This window comes from Epinephelus lanceolatus, chromosome 17, assembly GCF_041903045.1.
Source record: "Epinephelus lanceolatus isolate andai-2023 chromosome 17, ASM4190304v1, whole genome shotgun sequence".
NCBI lineage: Eukaryota > Metazoa > Chordata > Actinopteri > Perciformes > Serranidae > Epinephelus > Epinephelus lanceolatus.
Genome location: NC_135750.1, coordinates 5,580,181 through 5,607,676, shown reverse-complemented (window position 1 = coordinate 5,607,676; position 27,496 = coordinate 5,580,181). Strand labels below are relative to the sequence as shown.

At 41.1% G+C, this 27,496-nt stretch overlaps 1 protein-coding gene across 2 annotated transcripts in view; it reads left to right on the top strand.

The window, feature by feature from the left end:
* The window catches only part of gfra1a (gdnf family receptor alpha 1a), a 178,610-nt gene extending 152,979 nt beyond the window's left edge, over positions 1–25,631 (top strand). For both annotated transcript variants that reach the window (XM_033645586.2, XM_033645595.2), the window contains 3 exons: positions 884–1,065; positions 16,311–16,358; positions 21,509–25,631. In XM_033645586.2, coding sequence (XP_033501477.1) covers positions 884–1,065; positions 16,311–16,358; positions 21,509–21,661 — 383 coding nt within the window. In that variant the 3' untranslated portion in view covers positions 21,662–25,631. The remainder of the gene's footprint in view (positions 1–883; positions 1,066–16,310; positions 16,359–21,508) is intronic.
* The last annotated feature ends 1,865 nt before the right edge of the window (positions 25,632–27,496 follow it).

Below are 27,496 nucleotides of genomic sequence, written 5' to 3'. Positions count from 1 at the left end.
ACAAAGTTTGGAGACAAGTGAAAAACGGCCTGGCAAAAGAAAATGAGCTCCTCTGTGTGAGGAGGCAAAGAAGAGCAAAAAGGAGAGTGATAAAAGAAGAGGAAAAACAAGAGTAAACCTCAGTCAGGTGTTCATGAGATGGAGGAAGCTCCGTGACCAAAGAGGCTTCAGAACTGATGTCCAGCTAGCTTTCTTTCTAATGGATCAGTAAGTAACACGGCTAAATGTTAGCTAGACCAGAGAGGACTGTACTGTACTGGCTGCTAGTTCATTCCTAGCTGGCCAGCATCGCAAATCGCCGCAACCAGGGAGCGGGTAGCAAGTGTTGGTCGGCTGACATCCTGGTTGGCATTCTACGGCAGCCCTTGGACTGTGCATTCTGCTATAATTATTTGCATTACTATTTGTTTTTTCTCCAGATAAATCTGATAATTGTTGTCTCTTTACTCATTTATTTAGTAGAGTGTTCACACACTTTCCCATTCTACATATACATAGAGGTATACCGGTGGCTTTACAGCCTACATTTTATTGATTATATCTGATCCCCACGGTCAATTTGGTCGTTGCGACAGTGCGAGCAACACCGCTGACGCTAGGTGGCGCCAAGCTAAAAAAAGAAATGAATCCTATCTGTTGCCTCTTTAAATCAACTTAACTTTACAGCACTTCACATCAGGGCACGCTGGCTTATCTGTGTCACCTCATTGGGGTGGCACAGATATTCCACCTGCAGTTACAATTTTGCTTGCAGAGCATGTGTTTGTTTGCTTTATTTATGTACTGACTTAGTTTCCTTCATGTCCACCACCACTCCTTCCCCTGGAAAAAAATATTCGTTGTCCACAGCTAATCAGCTCTGTGTCTCACTCTCCCTCTGTAGGTAATGCTATCCAGGCCTTTGGAAATGGGACAGATGTTGGAGTGTGGCAGCCGTTGTCCCCCGTCCAGACCACCACCTCCACCACCACCCCCTACCAGAGGAACCGTGAACGCAACCCCAACACCATCGACAACACCATCAACACAGACCCTGGCATTTACCACTTCTGTGGCAGCCTACAGGTTAGACACACTCACACACACTCACACACACGCACACACACACAAGCTAGTTTTGGATTCAGGGAGTGTCTGTACTCGGAGCCTCGAGGGTTCCAGCCGGTCTGGGATAAATCTGATCCTTTAACATGAAAACATTTCAAAACCTTCCTTTTTTTTCTTGTGAAACTTTTTACAGAAGGTTGAAGTTTCTGAGTCACCAATGCTCCTTATCTGACCTGCTGATCTTTCTATCCTTTTCTATCAGTCTCACTGTCCATATGTCTGCAGCATCTGTTCATCCACTGCTGCTATCTGTTCTCTGTTGCATACCTCACTGCCTCTTCATCCTCTGGCTCCATTTCTTTTTTAACTTTCAGGCCAGCTCCATTTGTTTATCGAGTATTGTCACAACACCAAATATGTGAATCAAATACTACATATAAAGTGAGGGTTGTTCCTATTGAAAATGCAAGTAAGGTTTGTGCAAAAGCATTGATGGCAGTTTACAGAAAACAACCTCAAACAAGTAAGTGGCTGGAGGAAAAAGTGGAGCATTTAGCATTTAGAGAGTTGGAGGAGACCAAACTAGAGCTAAAAACAGAATGAATATTGGACTTAAAACTCCATTGATATGATAATATTACTCTGTGCCTGCTCATTGTGAATATTAACTTGGCTTTAATACAGTGTCTATACATTTCAACCTGTAATCAGTGTTGGGAAGTTTACTTTTGAAATGTGATAGGTCACAGATTACTAGTTACCCTGTCAAAAATGTAATATGTAACTATCTTAATTACTTCATCAAGGTAAAGTTATAATTAGGACTGTCAAAGTTAATGCGTTAATAACAAGTTAATGCAAATTCCTTGTAACGCCACTAATTGTTTTGATGCACGATTAATGCACATACATTCAGTAATTATGACCCACGGCCCACCCGGTAGTTGAGCAGAAATGGATAAAGACAGGGGTCTTTTTAATGGCAAGTTTTGCTCCAGAGCAAAGCCAGATGGTTCTCTCAACAAGACCAAAATTATTTGCATTTACTGTCGATGTGAACTGAGTTACCACCAGAGTATAGCCCCTTTTACACTGCCAGATTTTCCACGAATGTTGGGCCGTTTTGCCGGCAAGCTGCGAGCGTTTAGACACACAGAGCCGGATTGGCGAGTTGATCCAAGGTGCCCAATTTTCCGCCTTGTAGGGTAGACATATTGGTGGAACCTTTTTGGTTTAAACAGACCGAGGTGGCCTTCCACCACAGGAGGGGCTGTTGAAGACTTGTGGGAGGAGCTGTTGATGACGCTGCACGTGCGACCCACTGGCGGTGGATAAACAGGAAACAGCTGATAGCAGGAATGAACGAGCAGCTAGTAGCAAGAGGGAAACACAAACCTGACAGACACTGTAAAGATGAGCAACTGGGGAGACAAGGAATTGCGCGCCCTCCTTGTCCTCGCAAACGAAGAGGCCATTAACCGTCAGATGACAGGGACGGTGAAGAGCAGGCTGACTTACGAGAGAATCGCCAAAGGACTGACCAGCCGTGGCTTTTCACTCCCACGTCACTGTTTACGTCACACGCTGAGCTACACGTTTTGTTACTTGCTCACGCCCCCCATTGCCCCGAAAAAGGCGCATTCTGTATAAACAAAAGTAGGTAGGCGGCATTTTACTGCACTCCCCGATTTTGTTTTTGTACTGCCAATGCTGAAAAAAGACTGATTGGGCTTTCCTGCAAATTTGCACAACTCTTGTTTAAAAAGGGCTAATGTCTAGCTGCTTAAATAAACAGGGGATGTTTAGTTAACCTTTACATTGTGTTAGTATTACTGATTAATGTTACATCCTGGTCAATATGTCCATCTGTTGTTGCTTGTCAGTTTGCCAAGTGGTTATAGAAAATGAATGAATTAATGACTTTTGATTAAACACAATGCATGGAACAGGCATAAACTGACACAGCGTCCCAGAACATCAGCAACACATGCACCCATAATACACAGCACGTCATATGTAAAAGTCAAAGTCCACTGACCGAGCAGTGTTATGTGACGACTTTGAAAGTGAGAATATGCTGCTGTGTTTCAATAATACATTTCCCATGCTCATCACTGCATCATGGTGCATCACAGAACTCCATATATGCGCCCCAGTGGCACAGCACAGAGTACCTGGCATTCTCTGTGAGAGGATGAACACTAGGAACAATAAAGCCTACTGCTGTGAGAAAGTGGAGACGAAGGTTATGCACTGCATCAGTCCAGCGAGAAGAAGAGGAGGGAAAAGGGTAGCGCTCCATGACAAGAGGGAGGGTGCACAATAGAATCTCCCAATATCAGTCGCATGTCGTGTTCCTGCTGAAAGCAAACAGTGCAAATTCAAATGAGAACCAACCAAAAACATGCTTGAAACACATACTGCCAGTTGGATAGAGCTGGACTATATGTAGAGACAGCTCTTTATAAGCCATCCTACCCTTGATGGTGTTGCACTCAAATACGTCCTTAATGCAGTTATGCAGTGCAAGTAAAGTTATGGAGGTTAGTTCAGGTGATAAAAGTTGCTGAGGTTAGGTTTTGGAAAACAAACATGGTGAGGACGTACCTTAAAATGACTCAAAGTTCACACGGATCCAAACACGTGACTCCAGGGAAAAGTCCCAAGTCTGTTTTTTTATGTGACCAATCCACCACTTCAACCTGCCTCCTTACAAGCGGAAAAGCAGTTAAAGTATCTTTTACATTTATAAGTTACTGATTTGGACTCATCTTTTGTATGTGGTAAAGCATCAAAATGTTAGTAACCACGCCTCATTCATCCTCATCTTGTCTTTTTCCCATCTTTGTCCTGTTCAGACTGGTATCTACACACTGGTGTGTATAGATCCATCTGTGTACCTGTATGTGCCAGACCCACTGTGCCCAATAAGACTGTGAAAGTGTATTTCTCAGTTGGAGCAGACACTCCTGCTCTGCAGGAACAGTTATCTGGCTGATGAAAGAGAGGGATCACAGGCAGCAATCCTGAACACCAGTGACGGGCTCCTCCTGGGTCAGGGAGGAAGTGGGGATAATACTGTCATTACCAGCAAAGCGATGACAGGGACTCACAGAGCTATTTCACATATAATCATACCGCAACCAGATGAAGCGTCATAAAATCACTAAAGTTATTGTTTACCAACGTTGACAGAAAAATCCTCCGGCAATTTCTAACTGAAATCCACCGTAATCATTTATTTTTGCAACAACAATCAAACTACAAACAGCTCTTTTTATTGTATGTTGATATTGTTTTTGATGCTCCACACTGTTGTAGTGATTGTGCATTACACTGGAGATCTTCTGAATTGTTTTTGTTCCTGTATGCAGGACTATTGTCTATATTATGGCTTTAAAGCCCCAGTCTGCAAATGTTCAAACATGTAAACAAACACTTTTTGTGTTTCTAAACTGAATATCCTCAAAAGTGGTAATATCTTTATTCACTTTTCAAAATCTGGTATAATCTATAATATATATATATATATATATATATATATATATATATATATATATATATATATATATATATATATATATACATATATGTATAGATTTTTTTTTTTTTCTGGCAATTGGATGTCACAGAAAAAGAGGTTCACTGAGAGATGTGTTCCTGGCTTCCCAACAAATTGACGTTTAAAGTCACTCTTTTAGTTCTGTTTTGGTCTCCACCATCCTACAAGAGTATCACCCTGGCTCTTTAGCTGTGAAAGGCTCCACTATGTTCATTAAATATCTGCAGTTGGTGCTGGCTTTTACGCTGAAGGCAGTGTGAATGCAAGAACAGCACAACACGTAAAATTAATTTCACTAGCAAGGACCACACCACAACGATATGCATTTTAAAGGTTTAATGAAGATGATGTGATGTGGGCGGAGAGAGTCAGTGTGTCTCGTGTTCTGATGAGCCTGTGCTGTTAGGAAGCCCCCTAGTTGATGCCTAGAATGAGATGAGGAGAGGGAGGAACAGAAGGGGAGAGAGGGTGGGTTTGAGAGATCTGACAGGCCTGTGGTAGAGCTGTGCTGGTATATATACAGTACAGGCCAAAAGTTTGGACACACCTTCTCATTCAATGCGTTTTCTTTATTTTCATGACTATTTACATTGTAGATTCTCACTGAAGGCATCAAAACTATGAATGAACACATGTGGAGTTATGTACTTAACAAAAAAAGGTGAAATAACTGAAAACATGTTTTATATTCTAGTTTCTTCAAAATAGCCACCCTTTGCTCTGATTACTGCTTTGCACACTCTTGGCATTCTCTCCATGAGCTTCAAGAGGTAGTCACCTGAAATGGTTTTCCAACAGTCTTGAAGGAGTTCCCAGAGGTGTTTAGCACTTGTTGGCCCCTTTGCCTTCACTCTGTGGTCCAGCTCACCCCAAACCATCTCGATTGGGTTCAGGTCCGGTGACTGTGGAGGCCAGGTCATCTGCCGCAGCACTCCATCACTCTCCTTCTTGGTCAAATAGCCCTTACACAGCCTGGAGGTGTGTTTGGGGTCATTGTCCTGTTGAAAAATAAATGATCGTCCAACTAAACGCAAACCAGATGGGATGGCATGTCGCTGCAGGATGCTGTGGTAGCCATGCTGGTTCAGTGTGCCTTCAATTTTGAATAAATCCCCAACAGTGTCACCAGCAAAACACCCCCACACCATCACACCTCCTCCTCCATGCTTCACAGTGGGAACCAGGCATGTGGAATTCTTCCGTTCACCTTTTCTGCGTCTCACAAAGACACGGTGGTTAGAACCAAAGATCTCAAATTTGGACTCATCAGACCAAAGCACAGATTTCCACTGGTCTAATGTCCATTCCTTGTGTTTCTTGGCCCAAACAAATCTCTTCTGCTTGTTGCCTCTCCTTAGCAGTGGTTTCCTAGCAGCTATTTGACCATGAAGGCCTGATTGGCGCAGTCTCCTCTTAACAGTTGTTCTAGAGATGGGTCTGCTGCTAGAACTCTGTGTGGCATTCATCTGGTCTCTGATCTGAGCTGCTGTTAACTTGCCATTTCTGAGGCTGGTGACTCGGATGAACTTATCCTCAGAAGCAGAGGTGACTCTTGGTCTTCCTTTCCTGGGTCGGTCCTCATGTGTGCCAGTTTCGTTGTAGCGCTTGATGGTTTTTGCGACTCCACTTGGGGACACATTTAAAGTTTTTGCAATTTTCCGGACTGACTGACCTTCATTTCTTAAAGTAATGTTGGCCACTCGTTTTTCTTTAGTTAGCTGATTGGTTCTTGCCATAATATGAATTTTAACAGTTGTCCAATAGGGCTGTCGGCTGTGTATTAACCTGACTTCTGCACAACACAACTGATGGTCCCAACCCCATTGATAAAGCAAGAAATTCCACTAATTAACCCTGATAAGGCACACCTGTGAAGTGGAAACCATTTCAAGTGACTACCTCTTGAAGCTCATGGAGAGAATGCCAAGAGTGTGCAAAGCAGTAATCAGAGCAAAGGGTGGCTATTTTGAAGAAACTAGAATATAAAACATGTTTTCAGTTATTTCACCTTTTTTTGTTAAGTACATAACTCCACATGTGTTCATTCATAGTTTTGATGCCTTCAGTGAGAATCTACAATGTAAATAGTCATGAAAATAAAGAAAACGCATTGAATGAGAAGGTGTGTCCAAACTTTTGGCCTGTACTGTACGTTAGTCAGGTGATTAGAGGAGTGGTTGAGGCGTGGTCCTGCTCCTGAACCTAAGTTAAACAATTAACTCCATGTATGTGTTAATGGGTGATAACAGACAGTTAATTAAATACTCCAATTTGACAAATAATTTTGATCATAATAAAGATCAACTGAATGGACACTGACATCTCACTGTTTTGTTTTCCAAAAGTACTCACTGTAATTACTATAATGATTCAAGTAATAGGTAATATCTGAAACAGTTCTACTATAAGTTATTCTAAAATGTGAAATAATGTGTCGTGATTATTGTTATAAAGCATTACGAATAATTATGAGTGCATATAATTCTAATTAGAAAGTGCTAAAAAGAGATTATAATGTATTAAAGATGTGTCCGTAATGCATTTTGGCAATATATCCTCATACAATGGTTTGCATGATATCTGAGAAATGAGCACTCCACAAATGATGTTTTCACCCTAAGTACTTAAAATGAAGTTACATACTTTATGCAAAGTTACATAAGTTAGGTTTAGGAAGAGAAACATGGTTCAGCATTGTAATGTTATCTACATAATGTAAAGTTCAGTACTTAATGTAATGTTACATAGGTTAGGTTTAGTCAAGTTAAGTTACGTACGTTAATTTTAGGAAAACAACGTGACTGGGCATCATCATGTTATGTACTTAACATAAAGTCTCGTACTAAACGTAAAGTTACGTAAGTAAGGTTTGGAGAAAAAAAAACATGGTTTAGCATCGTAACATTACGTACTTAATGTAAAGTTCAGTACTTAACATAAACTACAAAAATAAGGTTTAGGAAAAGAAACCAGGTTCAGCATTGTAATGTTACGTACTTAACATAAAGTTACATAGATTAGGTTTAGTCAAGTAAAGTTACTAAGGTTAGGTTTAGGAAAAAAAACCATCCCTGAGCATCATCATCTTACTAAGTTAACATATAGTCTAGTATTTAACGTAAAGTTAAGTAAGGTTTAGGGAAAACAAACATGCCTAGGCATCATTACATCATTATCATTACTTTACGTACTTAACATAAAGTCTAGTACTAAACGTAAAGTTACGTAAGTAAGGTTTAGAGAAGAAAAACACATGGTTGAGCATCATGATGTTACGTAACGTAAAGTTCAGTACTTAACATAAACTACAAAAGTAAGGTTTAGAGAAAAAAAACATGGTTGAGCAGCGTACCTATAAAGTTATGTAGGTTAAGTTTTGTCAAGTCAAATTAGTTAGGTTTGGTGTAGAAAAAACATGCCTGGGCATCATCATGTTATGTACTTAACATTAAGTCTAGTAATTAACGTAAAGTCACGTAAGTAAGGTTTAGAGAAAAAAAAACATGGTTGAGCATCGTAATGTTATGTACTTAACGTAAAGTTACTTAGGTTAGGTTTAGAAAAAACAAATATGCCTGGGCATCATCATGTTACGTACTTAACATCAAGTCTAGCATTCACGTAAAGATACATATGTTAGGTTCAGGAAAAGAAACATGGTGATGACGTACTTTATAATGACTCAAAGTTTGCTTGGCTTCAACCAGGACATGAACACCAGTCTCCTGGGGGACAGTCCTGTGTTGTTTGACCCATCCATGACCTCAACCTGTCTGCTTATATGACCTTTTGCTCTTTATAATTAATACTTCCTTCTTTACTCCAATCAGTGCATTGGTGACATGATCATAGCCTCCGTGATTACATGGGTTAGTAAGAATAACCAGCTCATGACTTTGTGGGTTGTCTACAGATGATGGTGCATTGGTATGCATAAGAACAACCTGATTATGGACATGGGCATCACAGAAGCTTTTACCAAAAGTTGCAGTTAGTCAGTTGCTAGGATCACACTAAATTGGGAACATGACTAAAACCAGAAAACTATTAACAAAACACAAATGTCATTAACAGACTAAAATGAATTTACTCGCATCCACATCAGCTAACGATCTAGAACAGACATTAGTGTCCTGCTAAATCTATATTTGTTTGCTAGTTTTTAATATGTTTGATGCTGCGTTTTTGTAGATAAAGCAGCAGATCTTGTGTTACAAAAGACAAACTCTTGGTTCCATAGTGGCCTGTGTACAGTGAAATTATATTGGATATTCTGTAAAATTAGAATGCAGGAAAAAGGCATTGTGTTTGTAGCACCTTCAGAGTGTTTTTAACACTGACTTTAATTCATCCTCCAACATATATACGTATATAGATAGATAGATAGATAGATAGATATAGATGCAGGCATACAGTCCTGCAGATATTGTAGACAGAAGCAATTACACACAAATACACACAAATGCAAGTGCACTGGCTCGCTGACACACACACACACATATACACAGTGTGTTCTGATAATGAGCTTTGGTGGTGTACTGGTGCGTGTGTGCTGTTGGCGCTGCTCTGATAACATGTCAAGTACAAGTTAATGAGAGAGTTGTGTTAAACCACTTTTCTAGTGTGTGTACAACTCCTCAGTATACCGGAGTGTAGCTGCGTGTGTGTTTGTGTATATAATTGTGTGTCGGCAGAAAGAAAGGCTATGCTCTCGTAACGACACACTCGAGGGACAGGCCTGTGAGAGGATTCACTCAACTCTTCTCATTGATCTCTCTTTTACACACACACCCACACACACATACGCACACATGCAGAATAATACCCATTAACCAGCGACTCAGAACCTCTCCTCTTCAGCCAATGACAGCCCGGCAACACTTAAGGCAGTGAGTTTACCTAGGCTTGAAAGAAAAGAATCAAAGAAAGACAGAAAACAAAGTGGAAGGTGAAACCAGTTAAGAGCTCCAGAGCTCCCAGTGAGATCTTTCTGAGGAAAAACCACCTACCTTTTGTCAGTGTTCTCAAATTGAGTCTGACTCCTTTGTGAAATGTTCAGACAACACGAGGAAAGTGCTTCTGACTGTTAGCTTCAAACTAAATTAGAGGAGATTCAGTTCTTTATTTTTGTCTCCTACACCTGAACTAAAGAGTGCAGTTCCTTTTCTTTTTAGCCTTGATAGCAGCAAGGGGTCGGCTGGCTGGTTCAGACTGAAATATCTCAGCAGCTGTTGGATAGATTGACATAAAACTTTTCCCAGACATTCAGAAGATAGACGATAAATCCTCTCCACCTCTGACAGTTTGAGATTATTTTAAGGCTAGCCGCCAGAAGAAAATGTTGGCACTGTACATTTCTGTAAACCACAAATACGTTGCATTTGTACATTTCATACGTATTACATCAATGCTTTTGAGTTTATTTAATGCATGTCATGAGCGTAAATTGACACGCCATCCTTGTGCGTCCAAAAGTGAAACAGGAGGGTACCTAGTGTGTCAGATTTTGACGTGGAGGGCCTCTGACTAAACGCTGGTATTTGACGAGTTGCAAGATGCCTGCCAAGATGCAGACCACTGCAGATCACTCTTCAAGACTAACAAACAACAAAAGAGGTTAAGTTTTGGCTATGCGTCAATGTTCTTCCTGCGGCTTTTTAGGCCGCAAACTTGGGTGTTTTTCTGCTGGGAAACAATGCCATGAAAACTGGTGTTTTTCGGCAAAATCGAGATCTTTCCCTAATCATAACCAGGTGGTTTTTGTGCCTAAACTTAACCGTATCTTAACCACAGAGGTGTTGAAATGTTAAGAAATATTAAGTTTTACCGTATCTGCTACATAATAACATGTAAATTGTATTCATGGTTTGCAGAGACATAAAGTGCCAACATTTTTGCCATTGGGCTGCATTTTAACCACCATCCCTTTGGTGCCAATGCAGTTAAATGACTCCACTTATCCTGTGAAATATCTCAACATCTACTCTCCAGATTGGCACCTTGGTACAGAGGTTCATTGGTTCCAGATATCACATCCGACTGACTCTGTTAATCCTCTGGCTTTTTATCGACCACCACCATCAGGTTGAAATTTCAGTTTGTCCAGTACTTTGGTTTTCAGCCCCAGCTGTATCAAACCCACTCGCCAGAAAAAATGTTGGCATTGTACATTCCTGCAACCACAGATAAGTTACAGTTGGATGTTATTATGTAGCAGATAAGATGACACTTTCCAGAGAGGGGTGACCATACAGAAGGGGGTGGAGCATTATGGGATAGGCGACTATCAGGACTGGTACCAGTGAGATGCCCTGTGGGGCAAAGGACTTCCAAAACACTCAAGTCTAGTCAAGGCTCATGGCTTTATTTCACACCTGTGGAAATGTCAAAAACCTCGAAGCAGTGAAAGGAGCAGCAGCATCATATCAAGGTTAAAAAATCAAAGTTATGAAATTTCTCAATCCCATTTTCCAGGTCTGGAAAAGTTATGGAATTAGTGAAAAATCCGTGGGGTGGCTGGGCTGGAGGAAACTCATTTCGGCCACTTGTATTCACAGTCTCATTCTTTCGGTCACTACCCAGAGCTCATGACTATAGGTGAGGGTTGGGACGTAGATGGACCAGTAAATCGAAAGTTTCACCTTCCGGCTCAGCTCCCTCTTCACTACAGATGCCGCCCCAAACTGCCAATCAATCTCACACTCCAGTCTACCCTCACTCGTGAACAAGACCCCGAAATACTTTAACTCCCTCGCTTGACGCAGCAACTCTCTCCCAACCTCATGACAAAAATTAAAGTGATGCACAAGATAAAAGAGTTAAAATGCTGAAATCAAACATAATGTTTATAAATGTAATGCATCCATGGTTTGCAGAAATGTACAATGCCAATATTTTCTTCTAGCGACTGGGCTGCATATTTTGTGTTTTGTGCTAAATAGCAAATGTTACCATGCGAACATGCTAAACTAAGATGGTGAACATGGTAAACATTACAACTGCAGATCAGCTGCATTTTAAAGTCTGTCGACGGTAGTATTCAGCTCGAAGCTCAGCATCACTTAAATGTTATCCTGGCTTTAGTTTATCTTTTTTTCTCTGCATTGTCTTTGTGTGAACGTAAAGCAAGTGAGAAGAAGCCTCCTTCTTCCTCTTCCTCCTGAGTTTTAGAGGAAATTATAACTCTAGAAGGGCTCCTTTTCCTTTTTTCCATTACTCAACAGAGCTAGTTGGTCCCACGGCAAACAAACCACGGATAAAACAACATATACACACACAAATGCTGGCATGGAGAGGATACATACACACAGTTTACAAGCCCCATGGCTCCATGCGCCTGTTCTTATGAATATAGTTGACTCCCAAGCGGGCAGGAAGTGCCCCGGACAAATATGGAAATCTACCACATGCTAATGTGACTTTTCAGAACAGGGAGATATTAGGCAAATCCAAAACACATGGAAACGAGGCAGGAATATATATATATATATATATATATCTGAATATGTTGACATCAAAATTTTGTTAGTTGGAAATAAGCATTGCAGTTGTTCTATATTAAAGGTTTACAAAGTTTACATGGGCATGTAATCACAAGCAATGCTTTCACAGCATGTATAGTAAGTGTGAGCTAATTTAGAGAGTCTGTTCTCCTAAATTACACAAAAATTTGGCTTCATTTGCCAGATGTTAAGATACTGTATGGATGACATGGATATATCAAGACCTCAAGTGTTTGCATGGTTAGACAGAAGTAAGTGAAATGCTGCATGTTAGTTTTAAATCAAGATGAATATTAAATCTTTTACAGCATCAGAAGAAACGTAATATATATTTAGTTTTCTGGTGGTGTAACAGGTGCTATTAGGACCAATTTACAGCACAAAGGAGACAGTAACAGTTGGTAATGATGTTTACTGTAACAACTTAGCAGGTACAGGGCAGAGCTACTCAACGGCACACAATACAGTTCAACACTCCAGCAAAGTCTCTCCACAAAATCCTTTACAGCAGGCCAAATCAGGCCGGAAGGCAGGTCAGTGAGTTGTGGCATTAACACAGTTCAAACACAGTTCAGTTCAATAACAGGCAACAGTACCATGGAGGAGGCAGGGGACGTAGCTGTGGAGACAAAAGAACCAGGTAAATACACAGTGCAAATAGATGAACCGGTCAGGGACAGGTAGAGGCCAGGTGGAGAGTCAAGAAGCCAGCAGCTAAGTACTCACAGGATGCACACACAATGGCAGGTGTGGTGACACGGTGAAAATCTCAAGTAACCAGACTGGAACACTCGGAGCATCGTTGTCAGATGGTAACACCAAACAGCCACAGGCAAACAGGAACCAAGGACGCAGAAGCAGGTCTTGTGGTTGGGGACAGAAGGCTGGAGAGTTTGGCGGGAATCAGAAGAAGCAGGCAAGTTAGAAGCACGGAGGGTCGGCAACAAGCAATCAGTCTGGAATAAAGTGTTTGAGAGTGCATGAGTGACAATCTGACAGAGTGTCTGTGAGGCTGGGGTATGTGCACTGGCTGAGTGTAATGAGGAACAGGTGAACTGAGTTGCCTTGATGAGGTGCAGGAAACCAGGGTGAATGGAAAATAACTGACTGATGGCTGGGTGAGTGGGCGTGCAGATCTGTGACAGGTTTGTGTTTTGAGTGGTGGTTATTTTGGGATTAGCTTGACCCTTTTGTTTACATCGGGATCACAGATTGTGCCATTAATTTTATCACTTATTACATGAAGAATAGCCTTCTAAAAAAATCAACCTCTAAACTGCTGAATGTGTTAGTTTTGAATCATGGTGGAGACATTATGACAGTAGAAACATTTGCAGTGGCAGATGGAGCCTGACTCCTAAATGGAATCCACATCCTAAGATTCACTTGCGTACAATTTAAATTTCCAAATGTTTTGCTGTGAAACCCTCAAAGTGCCCCCAGGATTTAAGACTTTAGCCACAAGCTGTAAAAGTTTATTATCATTATAATCTCTCAGTGTTTCTATCGGAAATGTTTTAAACTTTTAATGCATCTGAACGATGACTCCTAACACAGATGGGACCTCATCATGCAAAACAAACTGATGTAAGAGTGGTGTTTAGTCATCGTGTTCCTCCGACCACGTTTATTTTCTGCTACCATGTTTGGAATTCTTGGCTTGTTCTTTTGTTTGGTTCTTTAAACAGAGTCCTGCAAATACACCATGATTTATAGACATCATTCCACCCAAGCTTTGGCTTCTTTTTCTTTGGTTTAGTGAAGCAAAGGTGTAATAACAGAATACACTTTCTCACTTTCTGTATTATTATGCCGGCTACATCCTGTACATCCCTATTTTTGGTCTGAATTCACAATACTGTATACTGGAGCCATTTATTATTCTGTCACACCTACGGTCTGAGCACACACACACACACACATACACACACATAAATAACCAGGAGCCAAAACTGGAGTTGCATTCACTTACAGCATCCATCCTGAGAGCAGAGAGTCAGTGTGCAGGTCATTAGAGGCAAAGGAGAAAATCTTCTCTTAAGCCACAAACTCCTGCACAAAGTCTTAATCAGATGCCTTATTTACCAAACACGGAACATAAACATGAGATGTTCAGACGCTGATTACAAGGCCCGCGCTGCAAATCAACAAATCAACTCATCACAGGCTCGCAATCAACACAAGTGGTAATCACTTTTGCCTTTTACCAAATTTACCTGGAGAGCAAGGACACAGAGGAGAGAATGAAGATTACCAATGTGATGCATCATCACTGATCAAAGGTCATGTTTATTTGCGCACTGGTCTGTTTTTTTTCTCTGTTCATGGCTTGATTGCACACATTCTTTCTGTACAACCTTACAATCACCTTAAACTAGAGTAAGGCCTCAAACGCACAGCTATAGTTAGAGCTTTTCAATGAGGTGCATAAAGTCATGTCTGTGTCATACATAGGTAGGTAGGTAGGAAGGTAGATAGGTAGGTAGATAGATAGATAGTCCATCTCAGTGGAAATTTAGCTTTGGCTTCTCTCAAAAATCAAAGGTACATATAGACACATAACTCAATACACCATTAAAAATGTATAATATGAACCCTGTCTCACTCCAAATTCATCGAAATTGGGCACTTTGGCAGTGCCTTGCGCTGTCAGAAACCAACGAAAAAAGGCGTCCTTTAACGTTGGCATGATACGTGACTAGACGAAACCATTGTAGAACATTGCAGAGAAAAGTTGCAGCGGTGTGAACTCATCGATCTGAGCTCGACTCAAGCTGACTGATGGTGTCGCCTGCAACTCAGCTGGTCAAATCACCAGCGGTTGGTTTTAGAACGTTAAGACCGCCACCTGCTTCTAGTGAAGACCGCAGTTGCTTTGTCCCCACCAAGCCCTCTGTTTCCGTCCTCACATTGGCTGGTGTTAGATGGTGGGTCGCTGCTGCTGCTCACTGTATGTGCTTATGCCCCGCCCACACACACATTCTCACTGACTGATTAATTAGCACTGGGTATTTATATTATTGAGGCATATTTATTATAAATACAGTCCATCTGATGCTCATTTTGATTCTGTTTGTCACCATTTCATCACTAATACAAACACAACTGTAGCCAGCATCTCACTATCACTATCCTCATTCATATTTTAAGAAGCTACAAATTATATTCAGCCACAAATTAAGTCTGAAAAGCTGCAAATCAGAACAGAAGTACAGAAAGTTGTTGCATAGAGATGATACACCGTCCCATCTAGTTGCATTGGTGTGAACCGGCAGGTTTTTAGAACGTTACAGAATGGTGCATTGCAAGAAAGTGCCTGTTTCAACTTGTGTTTCAAGACTTTAGATGACTAAACATATAACGATCTCAATCAGAAATCACACAAGAGTCATTTTGGAAGACAAAAAATTACAGCCCATGCTGTAACATTAACATTCCAATATTTCTACACGGTAAGTTACAAGTAAAAAAGCAGTCAAGCAATTGTAATGGATCACAGAGAAAACCTCTAACCTTCATTTACACACGTGAAAATGTGTATGTGTGTGTGAGACAGACTCAAAGACGGTGTGTCTGAGCGTGCGACAGCCACTGAATGATAAATTTGAGATGAAATCAGAGTCTGGGTTTGACTGTCCCTCTGTGCTGACTCCTCTCCTCCTCCTCTCACTGAATATATCAGAGGCTTTAAAAGTTTAACAGGCTCTCAGGGTAAACTGTCCAAGGTTACTGTAGTTTTTCCAATTTAGCTTTAGTCCCCAATCTGTTTTTATGATCAGATCAGCGCCGAGCTTCCATAAACATACACATTGAATATGATGGTTATTTGAAGTTTAGTCACAGTGTTTGAACACTGATGCCTGTGTGCTGTTTGTACCTGTTGTGTAAACGTATTGACGGGATGTTTTCAGCCTGATTAGACGGTAGACTGTTCCATCGATTGTTGATCAAAGCAAATTAATTACTGCAGATCATCAGTGAACTTTCACTCCAGTCTCAGCGTGATGTTAAAATACTGTTGTGCTGTGATGTAGCATGCAGACTTTAAGGAATGAGGTATCCTTGAAGCTACAAAATGACATGTCATGTTTGTCATTTTGATCATTTTCATAAACAAAATCATCAACACAAACATGCATCTTTTTGGGGATTATTTGTGATGTTATTTGATTGTGATTCTTTGCGTCTTTTTGTTGCAGGCACAGAAATTGAAGTCAAACTCGACTGTTGATGGCGTCTTCTGTGTGGTAAGTTTGGCGTCAATGACACATTCAAACACACAACACACAAAATGTTTTACTTTCAACTAGACTTCTGGTTAAAAAGCAGCTATAATACAAAGTGGGACTGAATGAAATACCTGAAGATATGACATATCTCACTCAGGGTTAGGTGAGTTTCAAAGAATGTACCTGTCGGTTCATTTTTCTGTTCCCTCAAGACTTTCTTGTAAGCGATTCTCAGAGTAAACCTTTCCAAACTTTCTTGCTTCTTTGTTACAAATGTTTTGCAGTTAGAAAGGGTTTTTGTGAGTCAGCCCAATCGGAATTTTCTAGGCATTCTTGAGCCTCTTTCCCACTGGACAAAAACCCACTAACACCCACTGACATCTGGCTTTTTGTCTTCAGTGGGAAAGGTTATAGTTGGCATTCATTCCCAGGACAATTGAATCTGCACTAGCCACAGGTTTCTATTGGCTTCAGCTCTGATTCACTCTGAATGACACTCGCATAGACATGCTAATATTTGCCCCTTTTCCAGCTCAATTTAATGATGCATCGCCACGGATTCCATCCATTCCCCTCCAAGCAGCATCCTCCCGACTTAGTCAGCACTGAGTGTGAAAGAGAGACCGAACTGTAACAGATATGAAGTAACCACCGTAACATCTTCACCAGCCTCTGTGCTGCTTTCTGCTGTTTATTAGGCTGTTTTTCAATGTGTTTGTGACATCAGACATGACACACAAGAAACAATCAAACAAAGAAAAAAATGAGAAAGTCATACTCGCACAGCTCATACAGCTTTGGTCTACTGGCAGTGGAAAGGATTAAAAAAGCATTACCTCTTGCACTCCACCCCCATTTTGTAGCAAAAACGCCTCAAATGACATACCCAAATTAAAATGACTGTAGCTTCTGAACCGCTCTGACTACATGCATGCATGAGGTCTTGCCAGAAAGAAAACTTTCTGAAGTTTCTTGTGAAAGTGTCAGAAACACTCTAGGTGATACAGACACAGAGTAATGGGCCTCTGAAGTCAGTAAAAAATTGAAGATTTTGCCTAAAATAAAATAAAAAAAGTGTTTCAGGATGAATAACTGTCTGTGGCTTCATCTGAGCAGGTAAATGACACTGTGGGGCTGTAGGCACACTATCAATGAACACTTGTTTCAAATTTGAAGAAGACTGCTCAAAGTATGACCATTCTACAGTGTTTTTTCCATGAAAAGATCCAGGCGGAGCTCCAAATGACAAGTCGGTCACTAACATTGAACCTTATTGAAATCAGGTGTGATTATGAAGGCTGATGTTGTTTATGACACAGAAACACCATAAAATATCACCAAATAAAGCCATATGAAACGTGAAAGTTATGATCCCACTTTCTAGACGGTGTATCTCAGCCAAAAATAGTGGTAGGGGTGAGACTCTTACCTTTTATAAAACAGCTAAGTCCCCGCTAACAGCTCCACATAAGGTCGCGAGTAATCCTTTAACTTTTCCCGTCGAAAATCGTCATGACATGACTTGTCACCACTCATCGTGATTTTGGACTATGTGTGTTTAGGCTGCTCTGGTACAAAATACATAATAAATAAAAGTTGTTATTTTTGAAAAGTCGAGAGCTTCCTGAGTCAGGCAATGCCAAACATCACATGGTTTGATGACGTAGTGCGCCTGGGAGGTACCATTTAACAGAGGAGGAGGGGAGCGAGGACGTCGGCGGAGTTAGGGAGGTTAAACACATGAATATGGGAGCGACCTCTTGCTCACCTGGTAGAGTGTGTGCCTCATATAGTCTGAGCCCCTTGCAGCAGCTGTGTGTCGTCCCCACACTCTGTCTCTCGGCAGCTTCCCTGTCATTAAAGGCAAAAACTGCCCAAGAAATAGTCTTCAAAAAAAACAAAACTGCATATGCACACTAAAACCTCTTTTCGATAGTCATGTGCTAGCTTAGCTTGGGCTTTGGTTCGGGATTTGCATTTCCATTACAATAGAGCTATTGCCCCTGCCTTATTTCCCAGCTCCCTTCTTCAAGCCCCCTTGCTCCAACTTCACCCATCTTCCATCTACACCCTGTTGCAACCTCAGCTACACACCTGTAATGTTGTGTGACTGCGTCTTGCAGGGTTGTGAGGCTATCATAGCGACAAAATCCATCCACAGACAGACAGACATAAAAACATCTGGCAAAGTACACAAAATGGCTTCTGTGGTCGTTCCTGCTACAGTACATGTCCCCAGGATCACATTTTGCCACGATGACACACACACACAGACTCAAGGTGAAAACAATACCCGCCCCACTGTCACAGCTGGTAAAGATAAGTGCAGTGACAAACTGCTTGTCTTGAACATGTTTGAAGTCTTGTCAGACAGATCTTTGCAGTGCACCTGGATATTATATATTGTTGGCACACTGTGATCACAACTGTTATCGAACAACTGTAGTGTGTCTTTAATTTGGGAAAAATATCACAGCCTTTAACAACCTGGACACAACCTGTGTTGGGAGATGAGCTCTCAAACCATTTTATATCCAAAAACAATTTCATTAAACACCACAGCACGATTGCTGGAGCTATCAAATAATCACAAACAGTAATCCGACCTGGCTGTTGGAAGTCTGTGACCTCCCTCTGACTGTGATTGCCACGGCAATCCTTCCCACCTCCTTTGTAAACTCCTGGTCTTTGTAGTTCCTTTGAGGCTGAAATGGGATTGTTGCTTATCGGGTGGCTTTTAAAGTTCACTGTAAATGTCATTGTACAATAATAAGGCACTGTTATGCACTGGACTGACATTTAATAGAGGCAGGGACAGGTCTGGGGGAGATGACCCAGCCGTTAGCTTGCAGCTTTATTAGCAAGCCAACGACCAGTGGTGAAGCTCATATACACATGTACTTACACATTGTGGCACATGCACACACACACACACACACACACACGTACTTTTAAGCTTTGGCATTTCAGTTAGAAAAACAACCTTTTGGTTTTTTTCATACCACATGAATATGTTTAAGAGTTTTTATAGGTGATATTACTGAATTAAACAGTCGTGAAGTGTGCCACATTCTGCACGCATGAATTAAACCCCAACCTAAAGTCCACTTCATGTCCCAGTGGGTATAAGTCGCTGGCACTGGCAGAGAAATCAAAAAGACTCCCTCCAGTGTGTGATGCATAAGGAAACAAAGACCTAAATACCTCAAAATGTTTGATGCTTGAAATGTTGGCAGCGCTTTATGTTATTGTTGTCGGGTGTTTTTCCTCGTCATTTATCAAGCTGTCATGGAAACGATCGGATAGTCTGCTCTGGACGGGATCCAGAGGCACCTGCCACAGCTGATTCATGAAACTCTCTCATGCCACAATCTGGACATTCAAGTCAGCTAGTTGTCTCTGGATGTTCATGTTTTTTAAGACAATGTGAGGTGAATGTTAGAGCTGTGAAAGAGAGGGAACTGATATAATCTCACCTTTGTGGAGTGTTTGCTTCAGGGTTCTCTATTTTTCCCCAAAAACTATTCATCCGTATATATTGGTGTGTATTTTTGATATTTAAAAAGTGTTCTGTAGAGTGACTTTGGTGCATAAATCAGCAGTTCAGGTGCAGGGCAGAGGGGTAATTTGACTTTTCTCTAACCCTGCCTGCACAGGTACATCTGTCAGGCTGTACATTATGTACGGTTTACAACAACTGTGGAGTATTTGCCCTCCAAAGTTTGTCACAAAAGATTCTCTTTTTTTTAGTGGTTGAAATTATTGTTACTGCAAGATCTGAACACGTTGAACTAGTGGCATTGCATACATGGTTTGGTTGAAAAATCTGTCTCCAGATGACTCTTAAAAGTGTCCAGCTGACTCGTGTGTAAATCAGAAAAGAGTTGTTATTATGGATTTGATAGCTACATAACTGATAGCACAATGCCGCAATGCTGTAATGGTGCAACCATCAGTAATTCTTAGGCTTGTGTCCCAGGCAAAAAGTCAGCATCATGCTTTGTGCTGAAGACATTGGAGTAGTTCTTATATTCCATGGAGGAGCAAGTTAGACCAAGGAGGCTTTCCAATCAGGGACCGAGTACACTTAAAGGGATAGTGCACCCAAAAATGAAAATTCAGCCATTATCTACTCACCCATATGCCGAGGGAGGCTCAGGTGAAGTTTTAGAGTCCTCACATCACTTGCGGAGATCCAAGGGGAGAGGGGGTAGCAACACAACTCCACTTAATGGAGGCAGTTAGAGTTGCAGGCTACAATGACGTTTTTCCAAACAACTTTTTATGTCGGGGCTTCAGGACACTTGGATCACTACGGACGAGCAGTATGGAGATATTTTGTGGTTTCAATTATGTGTTTTTGGACGTTTGAATCTGGGGCGTCATCAGCCTCCATTAGGTGGAGTTGTGTTGCTACCTCCTCTCCCCTTGGATCTCCGCAAGGGATGTGAGGACTCTAAAACTTCACCTGAGCCTCCCTTGGCATATGGGTGAGTAGATAATGGCTGAATTTTCATTTTTGGGTGCACTATCCCTTTAATCTCAAAGTCCAGGTCATTTGATTAGTGTGAACACTGTGTACCCTACCTGGACAAGGTTCATCGATTCTTACTTGAATCGACTTGAAAAGGTGGTCATGGGTTTGGTTCATGTGTACTCGGGTACGGTTCACGTCAGGTGTGGAAACCAACTGTGCCAAAATATGGAAGTGGACTGCTATGTAACGCAAGTAGCAGTCGGAGAGTAGAGTTATTAAGGCATTTCTCAGTGACGCCGGTCTCCTCTGAAATCTCAACGTGCACGCCGAATGCGTCGATCTCCTCTGAACTCCACTCCTAGGACATGTCAGCGTGGGTTTCCTCCAGGTGCTCCAGCTTCCTCCCACAGTCCAAAGACATGCAGGTTAATTGATGACTCTAAATTGTCCGTAGGTGTGAATGTGAGTGTGAATGGTTGTCTGTCTCTATGTGTCAGCCCTGTGATAGTCTGGTGACCTGTCCAGGATGTACCCTGCCTCTCAACCCCAGGATGAGCACATTCTGATAATTAATGAATGAATGATATTAATAATCGATAAAAAGGAAACTGAAAGGAATGATTCCCCTTGGGCTGTATTTTAAATACTAACCACCTTCACTCCTGTCTCTGTCTGTCTGTGTCTCTCTCAGGACCCTCAAATAGACGGTCCCAGTACGTCCAACGCCATCTTGAAAAACTCGGCTGTCTCCAGACGGCCTGCAGGCCTGGCCTCTCTGCTGCCCCCGCTGCTCTGGCTGTGCTACTGCAGCCTGCTGGAGCTGTCCTCGCCGGGCGTCTTGTAGCCTCGCCGCTTCACAGCAACAAACAACGGACTGACAAACACACATTTGTATAAAAGAAAAAGCAAAACAAGAAATTATATCCTTTCTTCTCTGTAATACCTGTTGTACTTTTATTTCCCTCTGGATTCTATCTCTATTTTGATTCCTACTTTGATTTTTTTATGAATTTTGTTGTTTTATTGTTTTGGATTTTTTTTGCATTGCAGCTGTGTGCTAAAACGGTGATCTACTACAAGTGTTAACTCAGTCTGGCTGTGTGTTCCCTTTGGGTTAGTTGGAAAAAAAAGGGATTTAAAGCTTCTGTGTTGCTCCCTCGGGCAGAAATGAGAAAATACTCGAGGACTACATTCCAATAAACCACAGCTGGTGGCTCTTGGAAAGGTACACAATGTAAATTAGCATCGATTTTCACAGTCGTCAACTCAGTTTTCACCCATGTCTGTTTGTGTGTTGAGGCTATAGGTGGGATCTTTTGCTCAAAAGTCACAGTCAGTTCAGTAACGGCTACATTTTATCACTTGGGCAGCCTTTTCGGTGTTATTCAGTCTCCTCTGTGGTTTGTGTATGTTTTGATAATGACGTGATCTGGTATTTTACATTTTTACGAAAGGTCCATTTGGATTTTTTTTCCTGACAAAAAAATGTCACTAGAAAGCCTTTTTCTTTCAGGGTGAACACCAATAACTTGAAACATTAGAGAAGCTAGAACATCTGCGCCCGAGCCGTCTTTACTGTAGCTCATACTGAACACATGTCGCCGCTGGCAAAAGCACACAGGCAAAGACCCACAAACACATACTGCACATTTTCACACAATCAGACAAAAACACAAAGAAACACACACACACAACGCCAGGCTTTCCGCTCCCTTTTTTTTTTACACCAACAGAGCGACACTCAGAGATCACAGGACAGTAGGTGATACGCTGCTGTGGATGGCTGAATCCACTCCACTCATTAGTGATTGTACATACTTGTAACTGTTAGAAGTCCAAGCCATGTTCAGGGTTTCTCTGCAGAAGGTGACAGAGAAGCTGCTGCAGTTTCACCTGAATGATTTCTTTCTTTCTTTGTTTTTTAGTTTCGATGTACTTTGCTGCACTGCGTCCACAAAAACAAGAGCTGAGGAAAAAAAAAAGCTTATTGTTGTAGAGTATATTCAGCGGTAACTCCATCGCACCGAAGCTCAAAGCATCCTTTTCTGTCAGTTCAGTGTTACGACTTATTGCCTCAATTGTGAAACTGTCAACACGTGTTTGGGGAGGGAGCAATCACTTGATTATGACTGCTTGCTGAGCCTCGCTACCCTCGCTTACCGCCACTTTAACTGTCAGGTATTCCAGTATAGCATGCATGCAGTTTACCATAATAACTGTGACAAAGTTGCTGCTTGAATTTGGTGGTCATTTTAAGAATAATTGGCCTTTGATTTATGATAGAAGTGGACATAAGCACCCTTCTAAATTTAGCTGGTGACCAGTTTTGACAGCTTATACGACAATGGTCACTGGCATCCACTGTAGCTAACACATGGATATCTCTGTCTGCCGAGTTTTTATTGTTTACATCTGGCTCATTTTAAAATAAGGACGAGGATTTTTGTTATGCATTTGACTTTTATTTCATAAATACCAACCCAAGTGCCGACACTGTACATTTCCACAAATATGCAGATATGTCACATTTGTTTGTTCTGCAATGCTATATCGTAGGCAACTGGACTTACTTGAGTTTCTTGAAGACATTTCACCTCTCATTCAAGAAGCTTCTTCAGTTGTAACAGACTGGTGCAGAGTCACATGTGTAGGTAGATTTAGGCACAAAAAACATTTAGTTATGTTTGGAAAAGATCATGTTTAGGCTAAAAACCCATGGCCTTGGTGGCACAATCTTGGCCAGAGAAGCCACCAATGTCTCCAGTGATATTTGGTTCAAGATGTCAAGTGCTTTTCGTGGCACTATCCCCGCTAGAAAAACAGGGACATGTTGTTAAAAAGCCACTGAAAATGCAGCGAGGACTTGGCATGTTTCTTGACTAGGTGTCAAACCATCATCCAGCTCATACCATGTCACTTTAGAAACGTTTATATGTATTAAATGTACTTGTAACGTGTAATGTATTTGTCGACTGACTTTGAGGATGAGGACTAACTGATGGGTTTGACAAACCTGCCCACCAGTTGACGTTCCAGGCTTGTTCTACCCTAACTTGTAACCCCACTTAATAATGTAGTTAGCTACGATCTGCCAAGACATTCTCACTCCCAACTTAATAAATACCAATACTTGGTCAGTGGCCATCAAGCTACGATACTCTAGGTGTTGGACGTGTCAGGAATGGTGTGTATATTTCTGCTGTTTTCATGCATAGTGTTTTTTTCCAAAATAAACTTTTGTGTTTATAGGAAATGTACGGTTTCCAGTTCTTACATGCGTAAACATTTATTTAGGTTTAGGGAACAAAAGTACTCAGTTAGGTGGGGTACGGAGGCTTTATAGTTATGTAGTTAGAATAACTCGACTTTTAGTGTCACAAAGGACACAAACAAGAATAAACAGCTGTCTCCTGGATGAAAGTCCTGTGTTTGTTTGACCCATCCATCTACTCCACTCCCCTCTCTACGCAGACTTTCACACTCTTTATACTAAGTGTGTCAGTTGTTCTGGCTGTCCAATGTTGCTGTGGATGGGTTTACATTAGAGTTAGCTAAAAGCCGCGTGGGTCTCGTACAGAGGCTAAAGGGTGCCTTGTGTGTTGGTGTCAGATACCAAGGGCCACTGACCAAGCGTTGGTGTTTGAAGAGTTGGGATTGAGAATGGGTGGGATCTGCTCTTGGGTTTGGAAGTAATGCTGTGGTATACAGTATATGGTATATAGCTGCATAGTTACAGTAACTCAACGTTGACTTTAAGTTTCACACGGGACACTAACAGCTGTCTCCTGGGTGAAAGTCCTGTATTTGTTTGACAATTCATCCACCCCAACCTCCTCTCTACATGGACTTTCTCACTCTATATACAGTGTGTTGTTATGGGCATCTAATGGGTTTACATTGGAGATAGCTGAAAGCCCGGTGCATCTCATACGGACACTAAAGGGTGCCTTGTGTGTCGGACACCAAAGGCCACAGACCAAGTGTTGGTGTTGGAAGAGTTGGAAGTGAGAACCGGTGGGATCTGCTCCTTGGCTTTGGAAGTAACGCTATGGAACTACTGTAGCTAGAATGTGAATTATCAAAGTGTGCTAACTTTGAACTCGCACTCTGTATCCGAACCGTGTACTTCTGGATAGGTTAAAGAACGCAACAACATCCTCTTTGTTTCCATTTCTGCATGCTGATTGGACGACAAAGCCGCTCTGCTTACAAACAGTAGCAAAATTCCAACTCAAGAATCGGGTTTGGGTGGAGGGGCTCAGCAAACAGTCAACTCTGTCTTGTTATGAAACCGACTGTGGCAAACACGTGACATGTGACTTATGTACTGTATGTAAATCGTTCAAGCATTTTGTATGTCTGCTCCCAAGGACTGCTGGGAAAACAAAAAAGCCACCATCGCAAATCACGTTCAGCTCTCGCATCTGTCCTCATCAGCTTCTCAGATGGAGGCGTGTGGTTTTTCAGTTCTCCTCGGAGTAAATACACTTCCCCTACGACACACGATCGAGACGTTTACATCCATCACTGTGGCATGTTCAGCAAGTTACTTTAGCCATCCAGACACAGACAGGAGCATTTACAACACACTGCTTGGGTTTATGTAGCTTCTCGAAACATGATTAATGTATAGTAGAACTTAAATGTTATTTACCAAGCATAAACATGGTATATGCACTGTATGTACTTGGCTGAAACTATAAATTGGACAAATAAATGTCTGATGATATTCTATTCCAGAGCATTGTGAGCTATTTTGACATTCAGATACAACATAGAGTACATTGAATAAACCAGAATATTGTTTTTTATAACAACTTGTGTGTATATTTCTCCCAGTATGTACATGATTATAAAATATTATTGCATCTGAGAAAGAGGATATCAATGTAACTCTCCTACTGTAGTTATACACGACTGTATTTCCTAAGCATATTGTTTTGTACCATAGCCCCATTTATGATGTTGCTTACATATAGTATTTGGTTTTTTGGCTAAGATTTGAACTTATTTTTCTATCTTTTACTAATTGTTTTTGCTGTTTTGATGAGTTGAACTGAACGAGGTGGGTCGGGCACAGACAACTCATACTTACATTGTTCAACTGTTCAGTCCTGTTGCTCTAATTATTTTGGTTTTACTGCCAAAATAATTAGGTTGACAATATTGAGAAGTTGAGCAAGAAGGAAAATTGTCATTGCATGGTGATTGAGAAGGAAATAAAGCGATGTTTGAAGACAGATATATTCTATACCATACCACTGAAGGCTTTTTTATGGTATATCTGACCAGAGTTGGGAAAAGTCCTGCAGATTAAATGTGTGCAGTTTGGAGGGAAAGTTAAAGAGATGTGTTTTGAGTTGCTACTAGGGTTGTAACAGTTCATGAAATGTATGGTTCGGTTCAACACAATACAGTGGGGTCTTGGTATGGTACGTTTTCCATGCAGCACCCTAACCCTAACCCACATAGCAGAAAGCAGAAATGCCGAGAGATTTTTTTATTTTATTTTATTGATTTTTCCATTTGTGTTTGAATTAATTTATTTATAAAAAACTAACATTATGATTTATTTGTCTTTAAACAATTTTGGAGGTACACCTCACTGACCCATTTTCTGGGGTGTCTTTTTGGCACCATATGAAACAAAAACAGACCCTTTTTCAAAAATACAGTACTGTAAACAAATGCCAGAGAAATTTCCGTATTTTGTTGGTTTTGTTTAATGCATTGAAACAAATACCACAATTTGGGCTTTTGTTTTTTTTGTACAAGGCAGGAATTCTGATTTGGCAGACTATTGTAATGGGGCTCGAATATATTAAGAACATTTGTGCAGCCTGCGTCATCCACTAGAGATACTCAACTTGCAGCAAATGATAGGGTGCCAGGTGGCTTGCTGATCATTTTCTAATTCACAAAAAAATTCAAATTATTTAATTATATTTTAATTCCTTTAAAGAAATACCAACCCAGTCGCTGACATTGTACGTTTTTTCAAGGTACAGATATGTCACATTTGTATGTTATTATAAAGCGAATGTGTTGAAACTTTAGTGTTTAGATTTAGACAATAAAACACTCGGTAATGATAAGGTGCCAGAGTGTATAAAAAAGTGTTAAAATAGATGACCAAAAAAGGAAAAAAGTGCCAGTGGAGGATCCCCAGGTCTCCAAACAAATGTCCGAGCTAATATTAATTAATATTAATATTTGTTTATTAACAGGCTCCTGGCCTCTTGGCATGTTGCACAAGTGGCCCTTGGGCAAAGCCAGTTGAGTCTGCCTGGAGTGTGGTCTAAAATTTGCAGCTATAAATGTAACTATCGCCACAGCGATTTCTTTGTCCCTGTTTGAATCAGTTGGGAATGGCTGCCTAAATTCTGGGGAGGTACTGTTAGCATGTAGCGTTTGCGTTGCGCCTTGTTTTCGTCTAGTTCCACCTATTAACACAATTTTTTTTCTATGCACCTCTTTTTTGCCATCATGTCAAAAATTCACACTGAAATCAAAATGGCTCGAAACTCCAGACCTGTAGGTTATCAGAGGATCTGCTGCATCTGGTCTGGTAGTGGCGTTACTAACCATCTTGTACCGAGCTACCTTAGCGTAACGTGCCTCCCAGTGTGTCTCACTGGAGAAGAATGTTTTGGTTTGGGGATGAGAGGGGCAGACAGCA